General features: G+C 35.3%; 1 protein-coding gene across 7 annotated transcripts in view; it reads left to right on the forward strand.

Moving 5' to 3' along the window:
- Positions 1-18,267, forward strand: part of UBR1 (ubiquitin protein ligase E3 component n-recognin 1) — a 73,711-nt gene extending 55,444 nt beyond the window's left edge. For all 7 annotated transcript variants that reach the window (XM_030039123.2, XM_030039114.2, XM_030039133.2 and 4 more), the window contains 16 exons: positions 304-456; positions 887-984; positions 1,641-1,734; positions 3,064-3,212; positions 5,554-5,609; positions 5,938-6,034; positions 6,979-7,046; positions 7,946-8,096; positions 8,924-9,011; positions 10,713-10,846; positions 12,102-12,210; positions 14,067-14,123; positions 14,611-14,688; positions 15,335-15,505; positions 15,707-15,808; positions 16,271-18,267. In XM_030039123.2, coding sequence (XP_029894983.1) covers positions 304-456; positions 887-984; positions 1,641-1,734; positions 3,064-3,212; positions 5,554-5,609; positions 5,938-6,034; positions 6,979-7,046; positions 7,946-8,096; positions 8,924-9,011; positions 10,713-10,846; positions 12,102-12,210; positions 14,067-14,123; positions 14,611-14,688; positions 15,335-15,505; positions 15,707-15,808; positions 16,271-16,412 — 1,747 coding nt within the window. In that variant the 3' untranslated portion in view covers positions 16,413-18,267. The remainder of the gene's footprint in view (positions 1-303; positions 457-886; positions 985-1,640; positions 1,735-3,063; positions 3,213-5,553; positions 5,610-5,937; positions 6,035-6,978; positions 7,047-7,945; positions 8,097-8,923; positions 9,012-10,712; positions 10,847-12,101; positions 12,211-14,066; positions 14,124-14,610; positions 14,689-15,334; positions 15,506-15,706; positions 15,809-16,270) is intronic.
- Positions 18,268-18,271: the final 4 nt, after the last annotated feature.

Genomic DNA, 18,271 nt, shown 5'->3' on the forward strand with positions numbered 1-18,271 from the left:
GGACTGCTTGTCTGTAAAAATGTTAATGAAATTTAGAAGGGTCTTAAAAGTAAGGAAAAGTTGTCATCATTTCTGCATCAATGGTATGCCATGCATTTTTGCATGAGTTCATCTATGTGCTCAAAGGTTTGGTTTATTTTCACATCCAAGCCCATAAAAGAGTTATAGATCAAAGGAAAAGACTTGTTTATTGGCTTGGATAGGTATTTGCTAGGTAATAACACTTTTAATTACTTGAACATTTGTTTTCATGTCACATTTGAGCCATTCCGCTTTCTAGTAATTTTCTTTTCAATATTGTAGGTACTTCGAAGCCATGCAGCTGAACTTTCGACAACGCCTGCATGTTGAACAGATATTTGACTTGGAGAATGGAGAGTATCTTTGTCCACTTTGCAAATCTCTGTGCAATACTGTGATTCCTGTCGTTCCATTGCAGGCTCAAAAAATAAACAGGTGAATTACCAAATTGCATAAACTTTAATTAAAAAAAGTTAAAATGTCTTTGGGGCTGGTTGGCCTTTCAAATTTTTGGAAGTAAAACTTGGGCTGACCTGAATGAAGTCTGGATGAAAGACTGCATATCTCCTTATTGACTATTCAGCCAAACATACTGGTTTTGGCAGTCAGGGTTTTTTTATTTTTATTTTTTTAAAAGCATTTTTGGATTGGCTATTTTTAGGAGCTGATATCAAATGAGAAAGTACCTAGATCTAGTATTTAGCCTAACACTTTATTTTGTACTGTTTGCTCAAAATTTACAAAACCAGCAAAACTGTGCAAATACTGAGTTAACATGTTTTGATCTCAATGTGTCCTCTCTTTTTAAAGATAAGGTGATTCTTTGAGTGTTAAAGTAAAACCTGCTTTCTATTTCTGTTTTCAGTGAGGATGCAGAGGCAGTAGCTCAAATTCTGTCCCTGGCTAGGTGGCTGGAGATTATCATAGTCAGGATATCAGGCTACAGTGTGAAAAATGCTAAAGGTTTGTTACCTTAATTTTGAAGCTATTCTGTGGCATATCTAATAGGCCAGTACGTGTTTTAACTAATAATAACAGAAAACTTCAAATAAAGAATACATTTTGCTGTCAATCAAGACAGTATCTAATAACGCTGGGGATAAAGTCACGGCCCTTTCTGAGCTGATGTCTTGATTTCACAGTGCCCTCACCAATTTTCTGGTTTCTATTAAATTCCTTCCATCTTCCCTGTAGAAGAAAATTTTGTACACTTGGAGAGGATAGCCAACAACTAACACTCAGAGTTAATTAAACTTTTGCATTGACTGTGATGTAGTAAAAAAGAGAAAAATTAAATTAAAAGGGCCAAAATAAAAACATGTCTGAGTGTTTAGAAAACAGGAGGTATAGAGAATCAACATATTCCTTGCACTCTTATAATGCAGGAAAGTTCTTTTTCCTCACTAGCAAAGCATTCCTTTTAATCCTCATATTTCTGGGAATAGTAGAAAATGTTATTTAAGGAGGAGGGTTAGAAGACAGTCTGGCTGGTGAGGTCTGTTTACAATTACTTTCAAACCAGTTTAAAATAAAGAGAAGTCTGTCTTCTGTTAGATTGCTGTAAAAGCTGTAACAACTTCTTTGCTTTTTAATGTGGACCTAATTTTTTTTTCTGGAAGGAGAGAAACAAAATCTTCCAGCTTTCACCAGCAAGGGAATGGGGAACTCTGCTTTGGAATTCCATTCCATCCTTAGTTTTGGAGTTCAATCCTCGTAAGTATTACTGGAAGTGCTCTCTGCATTATGTTAATTCTCCCTAAAATAACCTAGGTATACTTCAGGATTTGTATTGCAGGAAAGGCATATTATTTGTTTGGTCTGAATATGGGCTTACTTATACTTTTCCTTAAGCATTTACTGAATATCACATCTATACGGGGCTAGATGGACCTCTTAGTCAAATTCAGTCTGGTAATTCTTATGTTCTTGGTAAAAAGCTAGGAGTCTGGAATCTTCTAATCCACAATTCCAGTGATTTGGGTCACTTACTGTATCGCTAGGCAAGTTATTTAATGTCTGTCTGCCTTAATTTTCCTGCTATGTGTCTATTTCAGGGATAAATTTCACTTGGTTTTGGATGCAATAATGTAATATACATTACTCAAAAGAATAGGGCTGTGTTGTCTGTTTCTATTCCAGTGGGCAAAAGCGCTCACCCGCTAAAACAGAATGAATGGATAGATACTTTTCAAGTGTACTCAGCTGTCTTCCTTTTAGATCACGCTATAAGTACTGTACTTCTGCTACTTCTGATTGACATCATAGTTATGCAAAGCACTTATTTTTATAAATAGCAGATATGTATGTCATCAGAAAGGTGAATCACATTCTTTCTTGATAATTGATCTCCATGGGAAAGATTCTATAGTTTGCACTTAAACAATGTAGTGTTTAAGGATGAGCCTGGCTAAACTCCAAACTTCGTGGTACAATTGTTTTGGCTGTAGAGATTTGGAGAATTAATATGAATGTCCTATACTTCTGTTATGAAGTTCTGTGTGTGACTTTGAAAAAACACAAGCCATTAAAATTGTGCATGTTTTTGCCTAGGCACTTTTCTGCATGTAAATGCATTTACATAAACTAACCCAATGTCAGCTGAAAGGAGCTTAAATGGTAAAAAAGTGTGTTTTAAAACACATTCAAAATGTCGTTCTTTCCATTTTTAGTGCCTTATGAGATGGGATATATTTTCACACCAGCACTTAAAATTACACTTGCTTACTCACATTTGTTTTTTTCATTTTATTTTACTTTGATTTAAATGTTCGCATTTTTTGAATGCAAATTACAATATGGTATACAGAAATAGACTCTTTCCAGCGTGGCAGCTATTAATCTCTCAATTGGTAGAGCCTGTTTATGTCAAGGTACTTGTTTACTATTGGAAACTAATATTTTTTTTTTCTCCTCTGTACAGACAAAGGGCCTTTGTACTCAGGAATTCTTTCATAAATAACTTAGACTTTGTTAATGATTGACCAGTAAGTAATAAGCACTATTAATAATTCAGGCTGTAATTATCTTGGCTTGCTTTTGCAGAGCCAAATACTCAAGCAGTATCAAGGAGATGCTTATTCTCTTTGCCACCACCATTTATAGAGTTGGGCTAAAAGTTGCTCCAAATGAAGCTGATTACCGGATTCCTATGATGACCTGGAGCACATGTGCTTTTACCATCCAGTGTATAGGTAAAGCGTAATTTGGGTTTATTCCTTCTCATTACTTGAAAATCTTACAGTAGTTTGATTGTATAATTTTATACAATCTGATTGTATAAATAATAATAATAATAGTTCTACATAAATAAGCAATATGTAATAGTATAACAGTGTATATTATGTGTAATTGCATATATATTAATAGAGTGATAATCCATAATACAATATAAATAATAGGATGATATAGTTAGATGGTAGTTTATAAAATAAGGTATGGGATGCGAACATTCATGAGTTCAATCTGAGAGAGCAGGGAGTGATCATGTTCCACGTTACTAATTGTAACATTAAGCATGTTTAATGAATATCTGCAGGCTTCCACAGATCATTGACCTGCAGGCATCTCCTACACAGCTAAATATCTAACAGCTGTGAAATAGTACTGCCTCTCTCATTATTTCTTTTTGTCTCTCTTCTCAAAGCATTCTCATGGAATTTATAGAAGAAATATGGTATTTTGTATTCTGAAATTGCTAAGCAGATACCCGGTAGAAAAAAAAAACAACAAACCAACAAACATTCTCTGGCATGAATCTCTTTTTGAAGGCAAAATAATTACCATAAAAATGATTGCATTTTGGGGGATAATGTACCTCTTTAGCAGTCAGTCTCATTTCATATCTGTACTATACGCACAAAAAAGTTTGTGTAATAAACATGAAGCTGTAGATAAATCTGTAGTGGCTTCCAGGCAGGGAGAGAGGCAAGAGATAAGTCTGAAATGCATACTGAAGGAATTGAGACTGTAACTACATCTTCATAAATATGATTTGCCAAGTATGCCATTTTTTCTTGATGAAGCTGTTGAGGTACAAGTGTAGTCTATCTACCTTAAACCTATAGTGGACTTGACCGAACTGGAGTATCAAGAGTTCAAAAAGTTTTTAGGAGGCTTGGGAATATTCTGATAAGGCACGAATAGTCAGGAAAACTGATTGCATCTTTTTAGTGTTGGATTTTGTCAGTTTTCAAATGTGTCGGGAGAGGACTGGAAGCCATCCAGCTCTATTAACATTAATGCACTTAATGCTGTGCAGATTGTTTTCATTTGATATCTGAAAAAAAGACCTCGGTGGCTGTCAGGGATTAGTTTGCCAGCAAGTGTATAAATGAAGTACCTATTATCACAGATGTGATATCAAAGCCATATGTCAGAAGTAGAAAATTCAGATGCCTTACTAGGCCAAGATTATAAAACCAGAGGGACCACTGTGACAGTCTGACCTGTCCTAGGCCACACCACTTCCTTGGTATCATTTTTGTTTACAAGTAGAGCAGGCTTCCATGGAATTGTAAAGCAAAACTGCATAGCTTCTAGTATACTGCTTTTGAATCTAGTCGTAGGATGCATTATTAAAACCATTTAATGGGCATGTAGCCAAGCTGTCTAGACAAGGAACCTTAGCTACCTGTATTAGTGGAGTCTCTAGAGGAGGTTCAAAGCACCATTGCCCCAGGGGATATGAAATGCTTTTATTGCCTGAAGCCAGACACTTAAAAATACAGATCTGATTTTTTCCCTTGTTTCCTCAGCAACTGCACAATATGTGTTAAACTGATGTGTGGAAGTGCCAAGTTAAAACACTTTCTTTTTTTGTTAGAGGTGATTAAAAAAAAAAAAAAAAAAAAAAAAAAAACCAACCAAAAACCTCCGAACCAAAAAAATCTCTTAACAAAAAAAAATTCCAATATTTTGAAGTGTACTAATTCATATCTGAAAAGTGACTAAAGCACAAAAACATTTAAATTGATACTTTTTTACTCAATTGAGTTAATTTCATTTCTTATTTTTATTTTGTCTTCATGATCCCTCCAGAACCAATGCACTCAGGGAAGAAAGCTGAATTGTATTCAAGCTTGGGAATTTTGTTTTCAAATTATTTTTGTTAAACTACAGTCCAATGCAGTAGTGCAAATCTTAGGGTAAGATGGCTGTATAGCATCCCTGTAAACATACCTTGATGTTTTTGAGCATTGTATAAGGGTAATGGAAAATACAACTAAATATGTAGAATGTCTTATCATTCATGTGAAGCAGTGTTCCTTTAAATCCCTAGTGAGCAAGATCTGAAAACCAAATGTTTTTAAAAAGCTTGTTATAACCATTTATCTGGGAAACATTCAGCACCATTTAAGATAGATTTTTTTTTTTTTTTTTAAGAGAATTCTCTTTTGAGAATAAAGTTGAGCTTTAAAAAGAAGTACATATAGTAAGAATAAATTAATCTTGGACTAAGTGTATTCTAACAGAAATGTTATGTTAGTTCCTGTAGAACAAAGCAATTTAATTTTTTCTGTGTTTAATTTTAAGAAAACCTCTTGGAAACAGAGGGCAAGCCTTTATTTGGATCTCTGCAAAATAGACAGGTATGGGCAAGCAAGATATGCAATACATTTTATACAAAAAAGTTTATATATATATATATATATAAAATACAGGCACATATATAAAAACCTTACTGTTGAAACTGCTAACGCCAAGATCATTCTCTGTTGAGGGATAGCTCTCAATGTTTAGATTGATAACATAAAGAGCATTTTGGAAGAATAATGTTTTTACTTATACATGGAAGTTCATATTAAATTCACTTATCAATGTGTCTTCTGTTTGTAGAAGTAGATATGTTTTTACAGCTTTATTTCACTATTGTATCTCTCCTTTTTTCCTGTCCAACCATTTTCTCTTGCGCTCTAGCACAGTGGCCTTAAAGCATTAGTGCAGTTTGCAGCTGCTCAGAGAACAACATCACCACAGGTCCTGATTCAGAAACATCTAATTCGTCTTCTAGGAGGTATTCTATTCCTTTTCTTTACTACCTTTTGTGTTGCAGAAGTTTCTATTGCAAAATGGCACACACATTAAGACAGCATAGAAGCAAAGGTTAGACTACGGACAACAGTGCTAACTTCAATTTATGTAATGTTGCCTGAAATCATGGAGCATTGCTTGAAGTTAAGACATCAATAATTCTGTTAACCCAGCCCTGTATCACTGAAGTCCCTCAAAAATCCTCTATCCCAGATAACCCAGGCCTGGAGATACTCAGATCTGGAATATTTACAGATGGCTAACAATCTATTTTGGGCAGTGTTCAAAATCACTCAAATTCTGTGCTAAACAGGTGGATAAAGCCACAAAACAGGTATTCCTCTGTCTTATTTGTGAGACTTCATCTTTTTTAGTACTTTCAAAAGGCTGCTTGCAGCCTAGTTTGTGGTATTTTTGTCTCAGGGAGAGCTAGTTTGAAACACATTGGTATTGTCCATGTTTCTCACTGATTAGGTTAGCATGGTGGCCTTTGTGAATCCCACTCTTTGACTTGCCTTCTCTTTGATAGGATTCTTAGGTGTGGTACAGGCTTTTGTATTGGGTTAGGTTGTGAGGAATCTAGTGTTGCAGCACTTAAGTACATTTGTGGACTTCATCCTTAACACTGTGTGTGCTTTATTAAAGCTGGAGAAATAAATCAAAGATTTTTATCTCAGAACTTTGAAGATACAGTCATTAAAATTGTGAGCTGGTTTGGCATGTGGAAATATCTAAACAGGTGTACAATCAATTAAATAAGTGGTAAGCAGTTAATTAAATACATACTTCCTTAGTTCAGAGACTTGGACATTTTTTTGATGAAAATGCAGAAATTACAGAGGCTTTAAAATCAGATTCTGATATTGCAGTTCAATCCAAAAGAACAAAATACATATCATGTGCATAACTGATACCTTTATTTTGTAGTTCTTCTACCAAACTTTAAAGTGGAGGACACTCCATCCCTCTTAGAAGTAGATATGTTCCACATTTTGGTAAGCAGGTTTATTTTATTCTTCATATTAGTAATTTTTTTTTTGAGCATGGATTTTTGTGTACTTTACTGTGTAGATAGTCCTGCATTATCTGTTCACTTATGTGAGTCAAATTATATGTGAGCGCTGCATACAAGCAAATGATTACATATGTCTGCTATATACAAGCGTTTATGTTTAGTTCAGCTGTTCTAGCTTGCAAGTCTTTGCAGTCTCACTCTTAGTGAATTTCATGCTTGCAGTCTCACTCATCTTTTTACCACCTCCATTGCTATCAAACCTCAAAAAAACCCAGAGAAATGCACCCACTCAGCTTATTTTCCTCACTTTCCCTTTGTCTCAATAGGCCTCTCATACCTTCTGATTCCTTCACATTCACTCTCATTACTGTCTTTACTCTTCTTAGCCTCTTCTTTCTGTTCTTAATACAAATCTGTATTATAGTTTCTTCTAGTGTTAAAAAAACCAAACAAAACCAAGCAACAAAAAAGCCAACAAAACCCAAACAAAAAACCAAACCTACCAAAATAAAACCTGTTTTGCCCTCGTTGCCTTTCTAACTAATGCTTGGTTTCGCTTCTCACTTTTTTCAACGTGCTTCGTCTTATGTCAAACCCCAGAAATTAAGCTTTCTAGGAATTGGACAAGCTTTCTTGGTTTAGCTCGAAACTGGCAATTACAATGGAACTATATCTGAGTTTCCCACGTGCTAGAGGGGTGCAAATGGTTAATATTTCTAATGAGTTTTTGCTACGCTTTGTGAATTAAAACTAGCAAGATAAGTGAACATATTTAAATTGACTGCAGAAATGAAATATAAATGTATAGTGAGAATATAATTTCTGTTACACATGTAGTTATTACCATATTTAATATTTGCTCCTTCCCTTTCACTGTAGGTGGGAGTTGTGTTATCCTTTCCATCTTTATACTGGGAGGATGCTGTAGACTTGCAACCTTCATCAATTAGTTCAGCCTATAACCACCTCTACCTCTTCCATCTGACAACACTGGCACACATAACACAAATCGTCGTCTCTTCAGCAACAGGTAGAGGTGTATTTGGGTTGGATTATTCTGGCATTTTTACACAATTCTTAGAAATAATTGATGGACACCATTAGTGTCTTCCAGGTATAAATTTCCTCATAATAAATGACACTTGGTGCTAGGTAGTAATAACTCTTTTCTGGTAAAAATAAATAGCACTACATGATTTTCAGAGCATTTTATTATTTCACTTCTATGCACTTAGCCTAAGAAATCAAAATAGTTATTGATATATTAGTACTTGTTCAAGTCAGTCATTCCTGAGTGGTAACTTTACCCTTTTCACTCATTGTAGGAGAAGCAAAACTCTGCCCAGTAGCAGCACTCCGAGCTGTACAGTGACAGTTAGTATGGATTTGGGAAATAAACTTTTCTTTAGCCTTCAACCTAGTAAATACCCAGAGCTAAAATATGGAATCCTGTCAACTGATGGGATAGAATTTCACTTTTCTCTGTATTTCATACTACTGTTAAAAACTGCCATTAACCTATAGGCTTCCTAGCTACTTCCTTTTTCTTCAGCATGATGGGAATTTAAAATAAAAAACCTGTAACTTAATCTATGTAGGACAATAACTTCAAAACTTCGAGGGAAAGAAGCAGTTTTTACATGAGGATGGGCAATGAGGTGGTAATCCTGATTTTTCTTTATAGCATGCAGTTTTAGAAGAATATTTGTTAGGTTAAAAACAGCAAATAGAAAAGAATTAAGCAAAATAAAGTGGAAATATTTCTGTAATGCAATTAAAAAAAAAAACAGAGCTCAGTATATGTGAAAAAAAGAAGATTAAGTACATTTACAGTGGGATTCATCTTTTTATGTGCAGAATCCCCTACTGCTCAATCATCTGACAACAGTGAGGAGGCACGGTCTGCACAGTCTTTCTGTAGAGAGGTTTGCCAGTACACCAGTGGGTAAGTAGCAGTTCAGTTATAGCATTGCGTTTTCCTAGAAAGATGGCAATCCACAGGGATTGACCTTTACAACACAGAAAACAGGAAAAAAATTATCCTTTTTGTATGGGGGGTTAGTACAATGCCTTGTGCTTACTTCCCGTACTCTTGAACACTGGAAAAAAGAAAACTGGTGAAAGGAACACTTTTAGTTAAAATAGCTACTTTTTGTGGACAACAGAGTAAATTCTTAGTCTAAGGATGAAAAAATACCTATATCCATTCTGGAGAGAAATACAACCACTAACTACTGTAGTTATTTTTCTTTGCGTTGATTGGGCTTTTTTAGATATCTCAATTATAGATGGAAGGCAGAATGAAAGAAATGGTTCTACTATAAAAGGGGGAGAAGTGTAAAGCTAAACACAGTTGCTTATTTGTTTCAGCATTAGTGCCTATCTTTTCAGACTTTTTTTATAGGTATAGCTACAGATTCTTGAGTATTTCAGTATCTGTGTGTGAAATAAACTAGAAAATATGGATGCACCCTCTACAAATTCTGCTTTGATTTATGTTCACTAAGGCTAGTTGCAAAGATATGTTTCGTAAGGATTGACAATGCTACCCACTTGTCTAAAACTTTTAGGTCTAAATTTCTAAATATTTAAAATCTGGTATTTAAATAATAGGAGTAATTTTTCTGAGGCATGAGCTTAGAATCATAGGTGCTGTGTATTTTGGAAAATAGGTCACCATACTGAGATGCTTAGGTGCAGAATTAAATGCCAAAGTTTAGGCAACCCGGCTCTGAAACTTTTAGTGTTTTGATTTCTGTGTATGCATTGTCGTCTTCTAACTCTGACCTATATGTGCTTAAAAAACACAATCTGCATAATAATTTTGCAATGGTCTATGATGTTATAATACAGCTTTACAGGTTGTTCCTCAGCAGGTCCCGGTCAACATTTGTGTGAACATCCTGTTCACATAAATGTGAAGTTAACCGAGTTTAAAATTTTCAGAAAACAGGGGCACTGTAAGTAAGTTAAACTTACTATGAAATTTAGACTAAATGCTCATATTGCACAAACTACAAGAATAATTACCAAGATGAGTATCATTCCAGTATTTTTTGTCAAAAATGGGATTAGTATAGTTTTATTTTAAACAATCTAAGTGTTACTGTTTTGACTTCCATGATGAAGTATGAGGTATTAATTTTTAATTCTGTTGGTTTTGTTGTTCCTGAAGAGTATTTATGTTTGGTTTTTTCGCATTTTTTGAATTGCATTCAAAACACCCAACTGAATGAAAAACTTTCACCATTTCAAAAAATTACTGGCTTTTGGTAATAAAAAACAACCAGTGTAAGAATTGATTGCTCTATGTGCGATGCTGTATTGCACAGTTTAATTCAGGTTATCTTGAGTTACCTAGAGATGGACAGCTATGTATGGGCTATTTATTATTTACAATTCTGAAAAATATAAGTTGAGATAATTTGAAGGCTTAATGTAAGTGTTCTACATAAAATCAGTACTCATTCCTTAGGCAAAGGTGAAGTCAGAATTTAGGTACTAGTGGCTGTGTTTCACAGAATTTGGGGTATATCAGTGTTGCTTCTACACAGCTGCCATTCTACTAATGTTAGCCAAAATGTGGAAGTGCTAGAAGGATTTGCCCTGTGAACTACTGCAGCTCTTTCTCCTTTGTGTATTGCAGTTGTTTTAGTCAGGATATTCCAGGCTGGCTTGTGTGGGATTGTGTTAGAAAAGGCATCATGCCTTACCTTCGTTGTGCTGCTATATTTTTTCATTATTTGCTGGGAGTTTCTCCACCTGAGGAACTACTACAAGGTAAATATGAAGAAGCAAATGTATCTATATACTGACTTTGTTTACTGTTTTCTTGGAAGAATGGAATTTTTAAATGTTCACAATAACTTAACAATAGTTAATACATTAAAGTAAGACTTGGAAAGAAAAGGAAATACTAATTTGTATGGGAAGGAGCAGGCATGAGAAGCTGAGTTGTCTCAGCCTTCTTTGCATGGAAAAGAGTTACTTCTGAGTATGTGCAAATACATGAATTATTAGGATATGTTGATACTAAGTGTCTGTGGATACAAAGATTCTGTGATTTAAGGATAATTCTAGGGCCTGAGATTACATCATCTGAGGAATAGCCTGGAATATATTTTAAAAAAACCAACCAAACCTTTTTGTGCAGTTGCTAATGTTGGTAAATGATAAAGACATAGGGATTCAGCAAAACAGAGCCAAGTAGAAATAAAGCACATTATAAATCTTAAACCCCTTCCTTAAATGATCCTAATGCATTACAGATACTAAACGCCAAAATAAATATTTTGTCTTCTGTCAAGATGCAGTGAAGCACAGAATCATCAACTATTTGGAAAGGAGGATCAAAATTGCAATGAAGAACTGAGGCAAAATATAGCATCTTAAATTGATTTATATAAACTATGAACTAAGTTTGAATTTGATTAGGATATACCAGTCAAAATATCTGCACTTTGGGATATGCTATTGTCCTTACCATTAGTCTGGAACTTTGATTCTATAGGGAGGAGTCTTCCTGGTGCATCAGCAATGCTGTTTTCTGTAGCAGAGACAATAAATGACCACCCCGCAAACTATTAAATTAGCCCAACTTTGTTGTGTGTTAGCACTGACTTGATCATAGCAAAATTTAATATCATTGCAGGCCAAAAGGATAGCAAAAAGCTAAAATGCACTAAGTACAAAAATCTGCTGCACTAATGTGTTACATATTATGCAGTGAAATGGAATTGAAGCAAGGAATTCTGTTATTACAGTGACTTATGCATGACTTAAAAATTACTTTAGTAATATGTGTCAGATTTGTTAAACCTAAAGCAGATCCTCAGCTAATGCAAATTATTATAGCTCTGATTAAGTCAGTGGAATTGCATCCAATTTTACTATCTAGGAGCTATGCTGAAAGCTGTGAGATACATATTATCCAATGGAAAATGGATCAGGAGATTTTTAGTTTTGAGTGAATTATTCAGCAGTGCTGAAACACTTTAAGAGTTGCTCATGTTTTCTTGTTGGGGTTTTTTTGCAGTTTCTGAAGAAGGGCAATTCAAGGCACTTTGTAGTTACCTCTCTCTACCTACCAATTTGTTCCTGCTCTTCCAGGAATATTGGGACACAGTAAATCCACTGCTTCAAAGGTACTAATTGGGACTGGGCAGGCCATGTTTTTCTGTTGTGATGGCCCTATGGGAATTCTGAATCAAATTTGTTAATAAGCGATTGAGCTCAAATTCATACTAGAGTTCTAAACATTTGGTTGATGTGCAGTATACTGAATCTCTTAAAACATAAAGCATTCTATATTTTATGGTAATTCAAACATTAAACAATTATAGTTAAAGGGACTAATGCTTGCAGACCTACATGAAATCATTCACGCAGAAAGACGTTGTCATAAACCTTTGCTTGCATGGTATGCCACTTACTGTTTATTCGCCTATTTTTAATCTGTCTACAGCACAAGTGCTGATTACACGAGCTATAAAATGAGAATATGGAAAATTATGTAGCTGGCAGGGTGAGGCTTTGTACTATTTCTTCTCTGGACTTCCAAAATAGACTGATGAATGTTTAAGTTAGTTAAAAGGTATTATTTGAGTATTATGTACATTGCAATCTAGTGGTAAAGAAATAATTGGTAAAATTCTCCATTCAAAAACACAAGTTAAAATAAACAGACACCCCCCGCTCCTGCCACTAACTCTGAGAAGAATCCTGCTATATTGTGTTGGAGAATGTCTCCGGGTATTTAATGTGACTGTTTGAACACTTGGTTGCACTAATTATTATTCCTGGGTCTTAGCAAAAATCTCTGGCTCACGCTAGTTTTTTCTGGTGTTTTTTGGGGGGTTTTGGGGGTTTTTTTGGGTGTGGGGTTTTTTTGGTGTTTTTTTTTAACACCTCTGTTCTGTTTTGTTGTCTAGATTCCTTCAATTTAGGGACATTTTGAGCTGTTGACTCCAACTTACAGTCCATGTAGCTGACCTAAACAATTCCCTACATACAATTTTGCTATAATTAATTGCATTTGTAGTATATATAATTACTTGGAAATTCATAGTGTTTTCAGAAGTAAATTATTAAATAAGTTTGTCTTTTATGTTCCTACCTGTTTGCTCAAAACCATAATGGTGCTTATAAGAGAAGACAGAGGATAGGTGCTTGTGAACATTAGAAAATGATCACTAGAGGCAGGGCTAACAAATCCATCGCAGTGCTCCCAGTCAAAAAAAAAAAGTGTCAAGTAGGAGGCTACATATTTAACGTAATAGTAACAGTTGTCAAATCATCCTGCAAGTTCCCATATGTTTTTTGAAAGAATCTTATTTCAGAAGACTAAATTTGATGGTTGTTGCGAAATGTGTTAAATGAAGCTTACTAGATTGGCCATCTGCTACAGTTCTCTCTCTTCCTTCTCTTCCTTTTTGTAGAAATAACATGAAAGGTATCTTAGACATACCAATTCCTCTGTTTCGTAACTTGCCAATATTTACCGTTGTTTTGGTAGACATGTTTGGCTATTCTAAGCAAGCATACAACATGCAATAAAGCATGGTAAAATAACCATTGGGTGATGGTTATTAAATAAAAACATTAAATATTTTCCTACTAGCGTGTATGATATTTTCTTATGCTGTGGCTTTCAGCAGATACATTCCAAAAGGAGCTGTGGATTGTAGTGCACTTTGAGAACTTGAATATGTCTGAAGACTGCTTGCGTTATTGAACTCTGTTAACTCTGTGTTTTCATGTTCATGTTGATAATTTTAATGTTGTTGTTTTTCACATAGGTTTTTCTCTTGTATACAAACTTAAATTCTTTTCCTGAAGCAAAACTGTAAAGAATAGCTGTTTTTCCTCATGAAGTTTTAACTAGAACTATCAATGCTTTATCCGTGCTCTGTGTTTGCTTATTGTTTACTAGTTTAGTTTAGTGATCCTAAATGTATATTTTTATCAAACACTATCATCTGCAAATGTTTGTTTGAAATAGGTGGTGTGCTGACCCAGTGGTGTTGAGTTGTTTGAAGGGGAAAAGCATTGCAATAAGGTAAGTTTGTTTTTGTTGTCATTGTTTTTTCTTCTGTTTTTTGACTTTAAACTGTTGAAACAATGCTTGTTGTGGGCAAGTTAGAGTGCTTGTATTTTCTTCCTCCTGCTCTACTACCAAGAGTACTTTTCTCTTTCAATGGTTGTGTATTTTTCCTCATTCAGTGACTCTTCATTGAGAATGTACAACATTGTTAGACAAGTTATCTAGCTTACTCTAGGAAAAAACAAAAGCTAACTGAAATACGAAATGTATTCATACATGTAGGTTACCTATGAAATTTAATTTCATCACCTTTGCTGGAATATAGAAATGCTGAAGCTCCCATATGGCACCTCTTACTTGGGCTTCTAGGACTGAAGAACTGCTCTAGAACTGCAGAAGTTTGCAGAAAGGACCGAAAGCTTAGCAGGAATTGATAGCTGTCTATTCTGTTCTTTGCTGCGATCTTTATTATTCTCATAATAGTTCTTTTTCACTTACCCAGGTATCCTAGGAAAAGAAATAGTTTAATAGAGCTTCCTGAAGACTATAGCTGCCTTCTGAACCAAGCCTCTCAGTTTAGGTAAGACATGACCTATGTAGCTGTCTTCCTAGGTGTTTTGTCGCTTTTAGTCTCTTTTGTATTCTTGCAGCTACTGTAACTGGTGTTTAAAACTACGTACAGAGATTATTTTGTGGAAGTGAAGGCACTGTTATGGTTATACTGGCCAATATTAGCACATGCTCATTTTAAATCTGAAACACAACAGCTTACTAAATGAAATCACTTGTGTTTGATAGGGTAGCATATAAAATTATTATAGCTTAATCTGCAGGTCATCTCTCACCAGTGCAATGCGCGTTTGGTTTGGCTGTAAGCCTGAAAATTATTTTTGCACTGGACACAACAAGCCCAGAAGGTTGGCACTGTTTTATGCCAGGAAGAGTGAATCATAGGATAATTCAGGTTAGAAGGGACTTCAGCAGATCATCTAGTCTCACCTCCTGGTCAAGGACATATCTTGCAGGAAAAATATTTCAAGCAATGTAAAAACATAGCCAAAGGAGGCAGATATGTGAAATATGATTACGACATAGTATCTCTTAAGTTTTTGTTTGTGGTTTGGGGGGGTGGGGAGCTGTTGTTTCTTTAAGGAACATTATCCATTCTTAACATCTCTTTTAAAGTTTTGACTCCTGCAGTAACATTCTGGTTATACTTCTTTTAGATGTCCGCGGTCTTCTGATGATGAACAAAAACATCCAGTATTGTGTTTATTCTGTGGGGCTATGTTGTGTTCCCAGAATACTTGCTGTCAGGAACTGGTGAATGGGGAGGAGTTGGGAGCCTGTACTTCTCATGCGCTTCAATGTGGAGCTGGAGTCTGTATGTTTCTCAAGTAAGTAGCTAGCCAGAATTTAATGTGTTGAAGAGTAAAGGGAAATATTTGAATGTCAAAATTTGCAACATTGTCAAAGCACTTGATTCTTATTGTGTGAGATGAAGAAACATTGTTTTGACCAAAGATATAGCTCACCAAAAAGTTAAGAACCTGCTGGGAGTTGTCTTGTATTTTAAATGTAGCTATTTTTTCCTTAAGAATCAGGGAATGCAGAGTTGTCCTCATTGAAGGTAAAACGAGGGGCTGCTTATATCCTGCTCCCTACTTGGATGAATATGGAGAAACAGATCCAGGTCTGAAGTAAGTAAATGTTTGACTTTCTTCCTTTGAACATTTCCATTTTGGTATCTCTTTTCTTTCTTATACCCATTAGACAACATGTTCTTCCTGCTAGCATGTACAGCACTGTAATATTGTTTAACTTCAAATTCCTGCTGGTGGTTTCCAGTCATGAATGGGTCATTCATAATAGAAAAATACACTTTTTTCAGTACTGTTAAACTGTCTTACTTTTCTTAAGAATATTTTTTATGCTTTTCATCAGAAATATTCGAAGACTGTCATCTTGAAAATGGCAGTCATTACTTGTCACATGTAGAAATTTTTCATTTCCAGTAGACTTGTTGGAATTGGTGTTCATACAAGTATTTAATATTTTCTGGCTATCGTTAAGAGTGTTAATGCTAGACTATTAATGGAACAGCTTGTCAGTTGCTATTCTGATAATGCTTATTGGGTATTCTCCTTTTTTCTTCTATGAAGAAGAGGCAATCCCCTGCACTTATGTCGGGAGCGTTACCGGAAGCTCCATCTGCTATGGCAGCAACACTGCATCATAGAGGAGATTGCCAGGAGCCAAGAAACGAATCAGATCTTCTTTGGATTCAACTGGCAGCTGCTCTGAGTCTCTTGATTTTTAGTGAAAACTCTGACCTTTGGCAGTGCTTTGGAAAGGGAAAGGAGGGTGGCAGTAAATAATCTACTGTCAAGTGGATTCTGTAGTTCAGACACAATTGTTGGATTCTCTAGGTTGGATGTATTAGCGATACATTGAAACAGAATCTCATGTCATATGTTTTGTTCGCTTTTTTTTTTTTTTCTCCCAAAAGGGAAAACCACATTATATAATTATTAGTGAACATTCAGGTCCAGAAATATTTCTCCTTTTTTGAGAAGTTGTAATCATCTCACATGTTTTGATGAGGACAGCTTCCCAAATGCTGTGCTTCAGGGCACATACCACATTTCTGTCTCTTCCATGCCTTGAGAATATACCTAAAAGGTGTTGCTATGGAAAAGCCTCCTTTACTTTCTTCCTGGGTTCCTTTCCCAAGCTTGGTGAAGCTTTTAAATAGGTTAAGGTCTGTGGCATAATATTGGAGTGGAAATGGTGCCAAGCCTTTAATAATCTGTAGCGACAGGTACAGCAAACATTAAGTTGTACAGAAAAAGCCTGCATTCAGCTATATCCTGGGATTTAATGAAGAGTTTTCATTAATGAACTCTTTAAAGTGTGGAATCGAAAGTGCATGGGGGAATTACCATCTTGCTTGTTGCATCAAAAAATAAAGTCTGTGCTTTTTGCATTGCCAGAACTGCACTTTATCTAAGGAATTTGTCCTCTATTAACGTTGTATATCGTAAGAGGTCTAGGGCTACACCATTTGGCTAGGTTGTGGTTAGTTTTACTTCTTATACAGTTTGTCTTTTGAGATTTTCCCCAAGAACCAAACATGAAAGTACTTGCAGGTAGTTGTAGTGTAGCTCTGCAACTTATACAAGAGCCAGAGACTTCAGTAAAGTAGAAGACCTTCAAAGCTATCACTGGACTAAAATCAAGGCCCAAAAGCAGCAAGTTTTAGGATCAGAAGTAAGTTTGTTTGCCCGTATTTGGGGAATTCTCTACTCTTCCATCCTCTGTCACTATTGTTTGGAGCCCTGCCTGCATAAATGAAATTGTGTGTTGTGGGGGCCATGTTCAGTGGTTCAGTGCTAGTTAGAGCAGAAAAGGGAAGAAAAGGTGGCTATGTCTGTCTCTTTGCCCTTCAGTAGTTAATAGCACATTGTGATTGAACTCTCTCTCACTGATATGTGATTGTGCTTCAGTTCTAAATGTTTATTGTTCTGTTTTTTGAATTTGCACCATAATATACATGAGAGAATTTGTAACGTGATGGGTAAAAATGCTTTCCCAGGAAATCCCATTCCTGTGTGAAAGTTTGAAGTTGTCAGTACTCTAAATTTCCCCGTCCCTTTGCTATTTGGATTCTTTTGTGTCATTTTAATAGGGCTCGCAAGGGGAGGTTTTCAAATTAATGTCTGAGGGTGTGTTTTTGTACGATTTCTTTTTGGTTCTTTTTTTTTTCCTACTGATTGTATGAGAGATAGTAGAATCACAGATAATTATTTAGAATTAAATACCATTGTTCTCCTAGGTTTTTAAAGTTTTTAGAGTACGTATGAGTGCACTGAACAGCACCATAACTCATCTAAAAATGGAATACCAATGAACTCAAATACTGTTCTGATTTCAAATACTCTTTTATAACTTTTGCTATAATCTTTCCCTGGTGATATAAATAGTTGGCTTTGGTATATTTTTCAAGTATTCTGTTTCTTGCAATTAAGACCATTCTCCTTATTTTGATTCTTTCAGATTTTAAACCTGAATATGAAACTCTTTAAAGACAAACATTAATTCTGTTAGTCTTCTCTAAAATGTACTTGAAACACATACTGAATTTAAAAGAACAGTTGTCGCGA

Source organism: Aquila chrysaetos, chromosome 2 (genome assembly GCF_900496995.4).
Source record: "Aquila chrysaetos chrysaetos chromosome 2, bAquChr1.4, whole genome shotgun sequence".
NCBI lineage: Eukaryota > Metazoa > Chordata > Aves > Accipitriformes > Accipitridae > Aquila > Aquila chrysaetos.